General features: G+C 40.7%; 1 protein-coding gene across 1 annotated transcript; it reads left to right on the top strand.

Annotated features, from left to right (window-relative positions):
• Positions 1–9,424: 9,424 nt before the first annotated feature.
• Positions 9,425–10,366, top strand: LOC309691012 (olfactory receptor 2AT4-like; the record flags this gene model as incomplete). The annotated part of the gene is made up of 1 exon (XM_082508539.1): positions 9,425–10,366. One exon carries the CDS (start codon positions 9,425–9,427, stop codon positions 10,364–10,366), a length of 942 nt encoding a protein of 313 aa, XP_082364665.1.
• Positions 10,367–11,799: the final 1,433 nt, after the last annotated feature.

Genomic DNA, 11,799 nt, shown 5'->3' with positions numbered 1-11,799 from the left:
CTGGTTATTTAGCTCGTCATATTGCAGCCACAGAAATTATTTTGTCCATGAAACCATAAAGCTGCACTTTCTTTTTGCCTTATAGTCTGATTTGTCATAACTTCTCCGTTTTGTGGTAAGCTTTTCTTTGGCTGTCACTTCTTCACCCTGACCTGTCTTGTTTGGCTCAGCAGAACTGAAATGCTTTTACACACTCACTCACATAAGCTCAGCGATTCTCTGCGCGATCAACCTCTCACATGTTTAAGCTGCGGGAGATTTCACTTGTCATGTTTGCATAGTAAGCTAACGATTAATAAGACGATGTCAGAGGAATTGGTGCGCAAATTATCATCACTCACAGATCAGTGCTGTCGCTCTCTATACACAGTTCGCACGATTGCAAAGTGAAAGCAAAAAAACAAGCGCAAATTCAAACGCGATTTCAATATGTCACATATTGACAGTGGCTCACCGATGCCAATGACATAATTACCCAGCTACATTTCTGAAAGAATGCAAAAGGATTGACATATATTTTTCCTTCCTACAATAGCCCGACGGGCAGGGTAGCCCGACTGAAAAAAATCGCTAGCCCCAGGACGTCAGGCTAGCGATATTGCAAGCCCTGTATCTGATTGAGGAATCACTCATCTTTGGAAAAGAGAGTTTATTACAGAGAAATGTCTCTTTCCAAAATAAAAGCTATACTATCCGCTTCTTCTGGGCTATATTCTCAGCAGCATAAGGAGAATCATGTGCTAACAGCTGTCTAAATGACTCGGCTAAAGTTAGTAGCATGCTTGTTGTTTTTGTCTTTGCACTAGGATGATGTTGGCGTAAATGTGCAGTCATATTCGTTGTGTTCCCACTAGTGCTTTCAGGTTAATCTCGTTGAAATGACCTTAACGCCACAACACGGCAAATCTCCGTTAACGAGCTACCACCGATCGCCCCGTGCATGGGGCTAGACGGCTAACACGTTAACGAGCTAACTGCGCTAACACACTAGTTCCCACCCATGTAATTGAGCATTGCATGGCACATCCAACATACTGTTTTACTTTAGTCCATGACTCGCTTACCTTCAGGGTCATACGTCACATGAAAACCAAAATAATTCCAAACGCCAGATCTGAATGAGGGTGGGGGAGGTGCCCTGCGCTCTTCCTTCTGACTATGCTGTCTGTGTGGAGCACTCAGTGGATCTGCGCTCGACAGTGCAGCCTAGGCGGAGTAGTCGAACGCAGATTCACTGAGCGCTCCACACAGACAGCATCGTCAGAAGGAAAGTTGATAAAATAAATTACAAATGTTGTATTGTTCGATACATATGCGTACTGAACCGAAAGCACTGTATCGAACGGTTCAATATCGATACGAATATCGTTGCACCCCTAATATATATATATATATATACACATATATATTGAGAGAGAGGGGGAGCTATATAGATAGAGATATCAATGTGTGTGATTGGTTCTGTAAATATTCTTCAGTAAAGTATCTGATGAAGGCTGGTTGGACCAAAATTTTGTGGTAAGTGAGACTGTGTGTGGGGGTACTATTTTTTCTTCTTCTTACACAACTGCTTTTTTATTTAGGTTTGGGGCAGGTTAAAACTATGAAATATTCAGATGTAATTTTTTAAAAACTATATAATATCCATGAAATATAGACTGCTAGGTGCTCGGGCAGCATGGTGGCGTGGTGATTAGCACTGTCGTCTAAGAGCAAGAACACCTTGAGTTTTTCTGTAGTCATATCTATTGATCTTTTGATTGAGTAATTATCAACCTACAAATGGCTGAATACAAAAAATAATTATGCAGCTGGTTACTCCACGTGGCTGAGGACTTAAATACACAAAGTAACAAAAGGATGGGGAACAGGTAGGAACACAGCTGGGACAAATCTGACATTACAAGACAAAGGAGGATGCCTCCTTAGCAAAACTAAGTACACTGAAAACAGGACAAGGTCTGTCAAAATAAAACAGGGAGCATGACAAATACAAGGCAAGGATGAAGACACACGAGCCTAATGCTTGGCACAGGGGTGAGATACAAACATGGTCGCATCACTGACTTGGAGAGACAAAGAGGGCACATGGAACATGGAGACATGAAAATGAGAAACACAGGGAAGACACAGAGACAGAAAACTAAAGAATAAAAACTATAACATAAGCACAAAACTATAACCATAACCAAAACCATGACTGACACTAAACTATGTAATATTGACAAAACTCAAAAACACATGAACACTGGGTCACAGATCCAGTGCCATGATACTCTTCACTGATCATACATCATCTCCCTCCTAATACTAGAATATTATATATAACATGGTCATAAAGATATCAACATGACGTACTTGTACATTTATGTGAGTTATGGTTAATAGACTGACATGCATGCAACAGTTCTCATACAAACTAAAGTTGACCAGATTGATATTTATATCAAGATGGTGCCGGTGAGGTCAGCTGCCGTGCTGGATGCTCTGACCAAACTTTCCACTTTTTCCTGATTTTCATTTCTTTTTGCTCTATCTGCCATAATCTTGCATGGGCATTGTGAAAAACACACAAATTTGTTACAGTAGAGACACTCTGGTTTCTATTGGTTTACAATATAAACACATTTCATTGTGTTTAACTCCGGAGCCAACCTCGCCAAGGGAGATCCCGAGGGAGAACAAAGGACGCGACTCCAAGTGAAGGCCTCGAGGGAAACGAGCCAGCATCAGGAACAGGCTATGGGCTCGCGCACACCGTGCACCAATGTTCCCTCTAATTTTTCATCTGTCTGAGCGAACACACAAACTCCCTGAGCGGTCCCTTGGACCACTGTGAGCAACAGCAGACCCGTGCACTGTGGTCGCGCCAGCATCGAATCCATCCAAGTTACATGGTTTATTAAAATAATCAAATTACAGCATTTACATTTATCTTAGACTACTTTTAATTAACTGCTTTAGCCCACTTACAATGAAAATTTAAACAAATCTTGTTCATGACCTGTGTAGTATGTTCACACTATTGGAAGTAAAAATAACTTTCTGTCTTTTTTTTTTCTTTTTTTTTAATAAAGCTCTGACTTGTATTATGAGTATGAGTCTGTGGTCTGGGAGAGAGTCCTGTAACTCTCTGTCTGCAAAATACAGTATATATTGACCAGTTTTGGGCAATTAATTATATAGTTACTTCTTCAAAAAAGTAACTGAGTTATGCAAACATCAAAGTTTTTTGCAGCTATTTACCTAAAAATGCAGCCAAGGCATTTTTTTTAAATAAAAATTTCTAACTATTTACAGAACAATCAGGTGCTCTGCATCAAATTTGATGCAACACAAATTATTTGTGCCACTCCAAAAAATAATTTCTGTCCACTATGAGATAAAGGAGAACAACAGCCTGATACCTGCAGGCCTGACAACATGAGATGTATCACTCCTGTAACAGCTGTAACATTCAGTAGTCACCTCATTGTTCTGACACACACAACAAATCTATTGACTAAACTACACACTAACTACACAAGATTTGCGCTAAACATCGCAAATCTCTCACATCTCAAAACAATCAATCAATCAAATCAATCAAAATTTATTTATATAGCACATTTTTAAGACCGAAGTACACCAAAGTGCTTTCCAGTAAAATCGCAGTACAAATAAAATCACACTAAAATATAAATTACAAATATATAAAATATAAGATAATTACATAATCTAAATACAGAGCCAGATGTAAATTACCCTAATTCGCCTTAAATGCCAGATCAAACAAATACGTTTTTAAACGTGATTTAAAAGACTGAATGGAATCTGACGCGCGAATATGAAGAGGGAGAGTATTCCATAGCCTGGGTGCAGCAACGGCAAAGGCACGGTCTCCTCTGGTCTTCAGCCGAGACCTAGGTTGCACCAAGAGCAGTTGGCCCGATGATCTTAGTGCTCTCTGAGGGCTGTACAGACAGAGGAGATCAGCTAAGTAGTCAGGTGCCATATTGTTTAAAATTTTATAAGTAAACAATAGAATTTTAAAATCAATTCGATATTTGATAGGAAGCCAGTGTAAATTTTTCAGAACAGGGGTGATAGAGTCAAACTTTCTAGTGCCGGTCAAGAGACGTGCTGCGGCATTCTGGACCAGCTGCAGACGCTGCAGAAGAGAAGATTGTAGACCCAAGTAGAGTGAGTTACAATAGTCCAGTCTTGACGTAATGAAAGCATGAATGAGTTTCTCCATATCTTTGTGTGGTATGTAGGGTTTAGCCTTAGAGATTCGGCGTAGTTGATGAAAGCTAGTTTTTACCACAGTAGAGACCTGTTTGTCAAGTTTGAAGGAACTATCCATGAAAACTCCAAGATTCCTGGCAGTATCAGTAAGGTAGTTAGCAACAGGCCCAAATGTGCCAGTCAATTGTCCCAGAGGCATATTTCGGTCAAAAACAATAATTTCTGTCTTCTTTCCATTTAAAGTAAGAAAGTTACGTGATAACCAGTCCTTGACATCACTCAGACAGTCAAACAGAGGATGTGGTGAGGATAAAGCATCCCCAGTCAGGTGAAGGTAGATTTGAATATCATCAGCATAACAGTGAAAAGAAACATTGTGTTTTTCAAAAATGGAGCTCAAGGGCAACATATACAGAGAAAACAACACAGGACCCAGTACCGAGCCCTGGGGCACACCACAGCGGAAACGGGAAGACGGACCCAAAGACGGCTTGCCGTACACACTGGCGCCATCTTGGATTAAACACCGCCGTCACTCCTAAAACTTCCCCCCTTCATAACAACTAAATGCCATGTTGCCATATCAGTTTTTGATTGGTCGACATGGTACATTTTTCGACCAATAGAAAAGGGTGGGGGTTTTTTGGTTTTGTTTTTGCTCACAGGCAGAGAGTGCTTCCAAGCGTTTCTTCCCGCAGTAAATATAAACAACGATAGTATTCAGGAAGAAAACCAAACATTGCATATATTTTTATCATAACTCTGGTTTTACGTGGCCTATCAGCACAATTTAAAAACTGGTATAAAGTCCACACTTTTTCCATCAATTGCTCTGTCTGTCCTGCTCACATCTCCAATGGTTGTACACGTTGTCATTAACGTGGCTTCACTCCACATCTGCCACGCCGCATTGCTAGTTAAAACACCGGTGTCGGCACATAAGGACGCTGTCATAGTCTGTCAACAACATTGATTAGCTGCATATATACGAATGTGAATCGCGTGATTGGCTGGACTATGGGATAAGGTGGCATCGTTCTAATCCCATACGAGAGCAGCCAGTCACTCACTGACTAACACTGCAAAACAGAATTGTTAAAGTATTAATTATAATTTCAATTCAGGTTAGATTTTTTTTTGTGCGCAACGCAGCTTTTCTGTGTGCAAAGACCGTGCCAGCAGGGCGCAATTGCGCACGCACGCAGCTTAGACGGCACATTGCCGTGCACCCATACCCAGTATCCTGCTAGCCAATGTTCAATCCATCGAGAACAAGCTTGATGACCTCAGAGCCAGAATTAAGTTCCAGAGAGACATTCGGGATTGCAACCTCTGCTTCAGCGAGACACGGCTGAACCCAGCGATACCAGACTATGCTGTGCAGCCAGCGGGGTTCTCAGAATCAGAAAGACTTTATTTATGCCCAAGGGGCAATTGACATACATAAAGTCTTTCTGATTCTGATTCTTTTCAGTTTACAGCATGGACAGGACAATGGAGTGGGGGAAGAAAAGAGGTGGTGGAGTGTGTTTCATGGTGAACAACAGATGGTGCGACAGCACGAACATCTCTCCACTCACGCGCTCTTGCTTACCCAATCTGGAACTTTTGATCATTAAATGTCGCCGTTTCTATCTCCATAGAATTCACTGTGCTCATTGCCTGCACTGTTTATTTTCTGCCTCACGCAGACTTGGACACTGCCTTATGTGAGCTACATGAGGCCCTCACACAACAACAAGCACTTCACCAGTACGCCACACTCATTGTTATGGGAGATTTTAACAAAGTAAATCTCAAACAGACATTTCAAAACCTTCACCAGCACATCACCTGCCCCACCAGGGTCACTAGGACATTAGACCACTGCTACACCCCATTCAAGGACTGCTACAAGGTTCAGCCTCTGTCAGCATTTGGAAAATTGGACCATGCGGCCATCTTCCTTATGCCTGCTTACAAACGAAGGCTAAAGAAGCAAGCACCAATCAGGAGGGAGGTCACACACTGGAGGGCCCACTCAATGACCACGCTGCAGGACGCACTGGATGATTCAGACTGGGATATGTTTCGGCGCAGCTCTGATAATAATAACAATAATGATTAAAAAAATACAATTGTATTTGTATAGTACCTTTCTAGACAGAGTCACAAAGTGCTGCACATAAGATAAATAATAAAAGGTAAAACAGACAACATAAAACATACAAAAATGAATCAGAAGCAGTTTTAAAAAGGTGAGTTTTGAGTTGTTGTTTAAAAACAACTACTGAGTCCGCAGTTCTTAAGGTTTGGGGGAGAGATGACATCAACATTTTTATGGATTGTGGGATTTATTGGGAAATTAGCGGATGACACAGTAGAAAGAACTATCATCCGAACAAGAAGCTGTGAGTGGATAAAAACATCTGCGATGCTCTGAGATTGCGCACCACTGCCTAAAATAAAGGGCTCGTCTCCAGTAATATGAACCAATACAAGGCTGCGTCTTGGTCAGAGCTTGGTCAGAGAGGCCAAGCAGAGCAAGGGGGGGAAACTAGAGTCACAGCTACAACAGTGCAACTCTAGGAGCCCGTGGAAGAGACTACAGACAATAACGGACTACAAACATCCAGCTTCTCCAATGAAGAATGCCGACGCTTTACCAGCTGTTGAGCAGAACACGTTTTATGCTCGCTTCTATGCTGCAGCAATTAAAACAACAAGTGGCTGCGAGCGCACAGAGTGCACCAGTGAAGACAACGTCTTCATCATCACAGAGCATGGAAAGCTTTCAGGAGGGTGAACACCAGGAAGGCAGCAGGACCAGATGCAATCCCTGGTCGGGTCCTGAGAACCTGCGCTGACCAGCTAGCACTGGTGTTCACAGAGATCTTCAACGTCTCCCTGGCCAAAGGAGTGGTCCCTGTCCCAAAGAAACAACAGCCCGCTTGCCACACTATTACCGTCCAGTAGCACTGGCCTCAATTGTGATGAAGTGTTTTGAAAGACTTCTTCACTTCCTGCCACCATTGACCCACTTCAGTTTGCATACCGGACTAATCACTCCACAGACAATGCCATAGCTCACCTGCTTCACACATCCCTGAGTCACCTGGACACTGGCAGAGGATGTTTTTGGACTACAGTTCAAAATTCAACACAATAATTCCCTCAAAGCTTTTCATAAAGTTAAGGGTTCTACTCAGCACACCACTTTGTCAGTGGATCCTCAACTTCCTCACAGACAGACCCCAATCAGTGAGGGTGGGAAAACAAGTCTCCCTCTCCATCTCACTCTGCACTGTGTTTTAAGCCCCCTACTGTACTCATTGTACACTTATGATTGTGTAGCCACATCAGACACCACCTCCATTGTCAAGTTTTGCTGATGACATTGTTGTTGTGGGCCTTATCTCTGACAACATCGAGAAGGCCTACCTGGAGGAGATTAGGAACCTGGAGACCTGGTGCCAGGAGAAAAACCTCCTCCTTAACGTCAGGAAGACTAAGGAGCTGATTGTGGACTTCACTACAAAAATGTGAGGAATTATGAGCCTCTGAACATCAATGGCACACCAGTGGCGAGCGTGGACAGTTTCCGGTACCTGTGTGTCCACAGGTCTCAGGACCTGTCATGGTCCTGCTACATTAACACCCTGGTTAAGAAAGCCCGCCAGCATATCTTCTTCCTCAGAAGACTTAGACACTTCCATCTGCCACTGAGGGTACTTAAAAACTTTTACTCCTGCACCATTGAGAGCATGCTGACGGGAAACATCTGCACCTGGTTTGGGAACAGCACCAAGCAGGACAGACGAGATCTGCAAAGAGTGGTGCGCTCAGCCAAACGCATCATTCGATCAGAGCTTCCTGACCTCAAGTCCATCTACACCAAGTGGTGCAAGACCAAAGCCAGGAAGATTATGATGGACCTCTCCCATCCCAACAATCATCTCTTCTCATTGTTGAGGTCTGGGAAGCGCTTCTGCTCCCTTAAGGCCAAAACAGAGAGAATGAGGAGGAGCTTCTTCCCCCAGGGTATTCGGGCCCTGAACCAGGTGTAGGATTGAACTCTCCCACACACATCACATCACTTTAGGCCTGGACACACACATCTCATCTCCACACGCACTCTGGTTTTTCTTTTTGCACACTTCTTATAATTTATAATGTCTTTTTATTAATAATTACATAATTACATAACAATTTACATAAGAATGTAAACTGCAAACTTAAAAAGTTAAATCTGTAAATTTTTGTAGTAATCTGTAAATTACTGTCAATTCTTACTGTCATTTAATGGTTGGGCATTGCACAGCAATAAGCATTTCACCTAATGTCATACTGTGTGACAAATAAAATTTTGCAAAGCAACTCTGCATACTGCATGCAAAAATGTAGCTGAATTTCATAAGTCTATAGTGCTCCAGATGCAGTATGTTCAGTTGTGGCACTGGTCAAGTACGTACATAACAACAGCCCGGTATATATTTTGAATATTTCTATAAATCAAACTTGTTCTGCACTTCACCTTTATGATGAAAAAACTAAATTTCCCATGTCAGAGCAGTATAATGACAATTATGAAAAAAAGTATTTCATATGGTCAGTGGCATTATTACAAGGCAGGAAGCGTGTCCTGAATGAATACATCATATTGTAAAAGTTTGCAGTGGGAAATATGTTTTGAGGATCAAGTGTACTTTGCAAGGCCACAATAGCTGTAAAGGCCAATATACTAGTTCTGAGCATAAGAGAGCAAAGAGAAGGGCTCCTCTTGGAAAAAGGAATAAAATCAAGTAAACTCAAGTCATTGTCAAGCTGGGATCAAGCAATATATTCTTCCTTGACTACTGAAATTCCAGTGTTGAAATTAAACATAAGGTATGGCAAACAATTCAGTTCACACTGAACAGAGAGGAGAGATTAACTGTACACTCCTAAAGCCTAAATTACAAGAGACTAAACAATAATGTTTCATACCTCCTTCTCTCTTGAGGATGAGGCAACCTGATAAAAACCTTAAAGAGACTCCCATGATACACTGTGTGTGTTTGGTTGACGAAGGTGCTCAGAGACAGATTTTAAGTTTAGAAGTTTTTATGAACCGGAGACACAAGAGCGGGTGAATACTGGTATAGTTTTGTTTTTGTTGTTGTTTTGGATTTTTACTTTACAAGTTCTGTATGTTTTATGTTTTGTCTTTGAAAAATTCATGGATGAAGAGTCAAATGCTACCTATCTAACTCTGGACTGGTACACAGAGATTAACAAGTACAGATATGTTTTCTTTTTTGTTATGTTTACATTATATATTCTAATAATCTGCACTAATTCTACTATTCTGTATCTCATCTGGATTCATAAAAACCTCCATGAGCCTATGTACATTTTCATTGCAGCTTTGCTACTGAACTCTGTTCTTTACAGCACAACTATTTACCCAAAACTTCTGACTGACTTTTTATCTGAAATCCAAGTCACAACATATTCAGCCTGTCTCTTTCAGTTTTTTATGTTTTACACTCTAGGTTGTTCAGAGTTCCTTCTGTTGGCTGCCATGGCCTATGACAGATATGTGGCCATATGTAAACCTCTGGAATATCAAACTATCATGAGAAAAACCACTGTGGGTATTTTCCTGGTCATGGCTTGGCTTGTACCTGCTTGTCATATTGCAGTCCAAGCAATAGCGAGTGCTGAAGCTAAACTGTGTGACTCTAATATAAAAGGAATATTTTGTAGTAATGCAGTTTACACTCTTCAGTGTGAAAGATCAAGATTAATTACCATCTTTGGTGTGTTCCTTCTAATTGATCTTGCAATACTTCCTATGCTCTTCATAGTTTACACATACACAAAAATATTTATTGTTTCTCATCGAAGTTGTAAAGAAATTAGGAAGAAAACTGCAGAGACTTGTTTACCCCATATGTTAGTTTTAATCAGTTACTCTATGTTTTTTGTGTATGACATAAGCATAGCTCGTGTGAAATCAGATTTTCCAAAAACCACACGCATAATAATGACATTACAAATAATGCTCTATCAGCCTCTGCTAAATCCGTTCATTTATGGGCTCAAAATGAAGGACATTTCTAAACACTTAAATAAACTGCTTTCTCAGGCCAAAATCATTTCTTGTATTAAAACCTAATGCTAAGGTGAATTAATTTGGTTGTTAACCAGTTTTGTGCAGTTCAAAACACTTTTCTTTCTACATAATCAAATCATTCTTTCTTTCATGTGCTATGTGCAGAGGTGTTTTTTTCTGTTCTCAAACTGATCTCCCCGTTGGAGCTCAGTCTGGGGGCAGTTATTTTTTTTCTCCTTATCTTTCCTCATGCTGTGAATTTTCCATTGTTATACCTCTCTGACCTGTCTTCCCCATGTGATTTTTTGTGTAATGTATGTATGGTCGGAGGGTAAGATGGCGCCGCCATTACGTGCAATAGGTAGGCAGCCTTATGAAATTTCCCCTTGTGGGACTAATAAAGGTATATCAAATCAAATCAAATCATTCCAACTTTCAGGCAGAACATTTTTCAAATTAGTATATTATATCTGGGGAAGTACAAGAAAATATAAAGTGAAATAGCCCAGAGTACTAATAGATACTGCATAGTAGATACTACATATACTAGATATTGCCTGCCTTGTGTTTCCCTTTATGCTGCCTATGGTTTGACGGAAATGATCTCTGTAAATTTCTTTGTAGTAAACTTTTACAGGTGTGTGACACACCTTTTCAGATTCACCATTAACCTTCATATTTCTGCATCATGCTTGTGCATATAATAAACACTTTGTATAAGAGTAATTGATGACCTACTGGATCATTTAGATTTGCAATACAGTGGGGAAACCAATATGCATTCAGTGTAAGCAAGTAGTGTCACATCTGTCTATTTGTTTCTGTGCTAACATCAGTTGCATTTCAGTCCAAGTGAATTCACAATAAAACTGTTGCCATATACACACATTCCTGGTTTTATTGTCTGACATCTGGCCAGAGTGCCTCCATAGCAAAGGGGTTTATACTTTTGGCTGTTAAGTGAAAGTTCCCTGGTTTGAACCTGAAAGATCCCACAAAGAGAAACAAATCTCTGTGGTGTTGCATCAGGGACTGATGCTATGGCAGCCTCTTGTGAAAAAGTAGCTTTACTGTCAGATAACTCTATAAACATGAAACCCACATAAAACCATCTTTGCTTCGAAACCATTTTCTAACCTGCTTCTCTTCAATCACAACCTTAATTTTATAACACTGAATATGTTTAGAGAGGGGCAGTAATCTGATTCCTTTTTTCAAGAAATTAGTAAAGTAAGGGATTACTATTGCAAAAAAGGTAATTAGAGTACTGTTACTTTCCCGTAAGCATGCTGCATTACTGCGTTACTAAACCGTGATTTTGTTTGCGAGAGTGATGTAAGCACGACAATGACATAAGCGTGTGCAATATCTGTGGTAACAGCTTTGTGCAGATCAACAATGGATAATATATCGAGAGTGGGAGAGAGTATGAGCGTGCAGGTTTTAAAGCGTTGAAGTACTGACCTTACTTTGAGTTGGATTCTGTAAAAAGTGAC

The sequence above is a fragment of the Aulonocara stuartgranti genome (assembly GCF_965226115.1).
Source record: "Aulonocara stuartgranti genome assembly, chromosome: 16".
Taxonomy (NCBI): Eukaryota; Metazoa; Chordata; class Actinopteri; order Cichliformes; family Cichlidae; genus Aulonocara; species Aulonocara stuartgranti.
The sequence above is the reverse complement of the archived record's forward strand: the minus strand, read 5'-3'. Positions and strand labels throughout refer to the sequence as shown.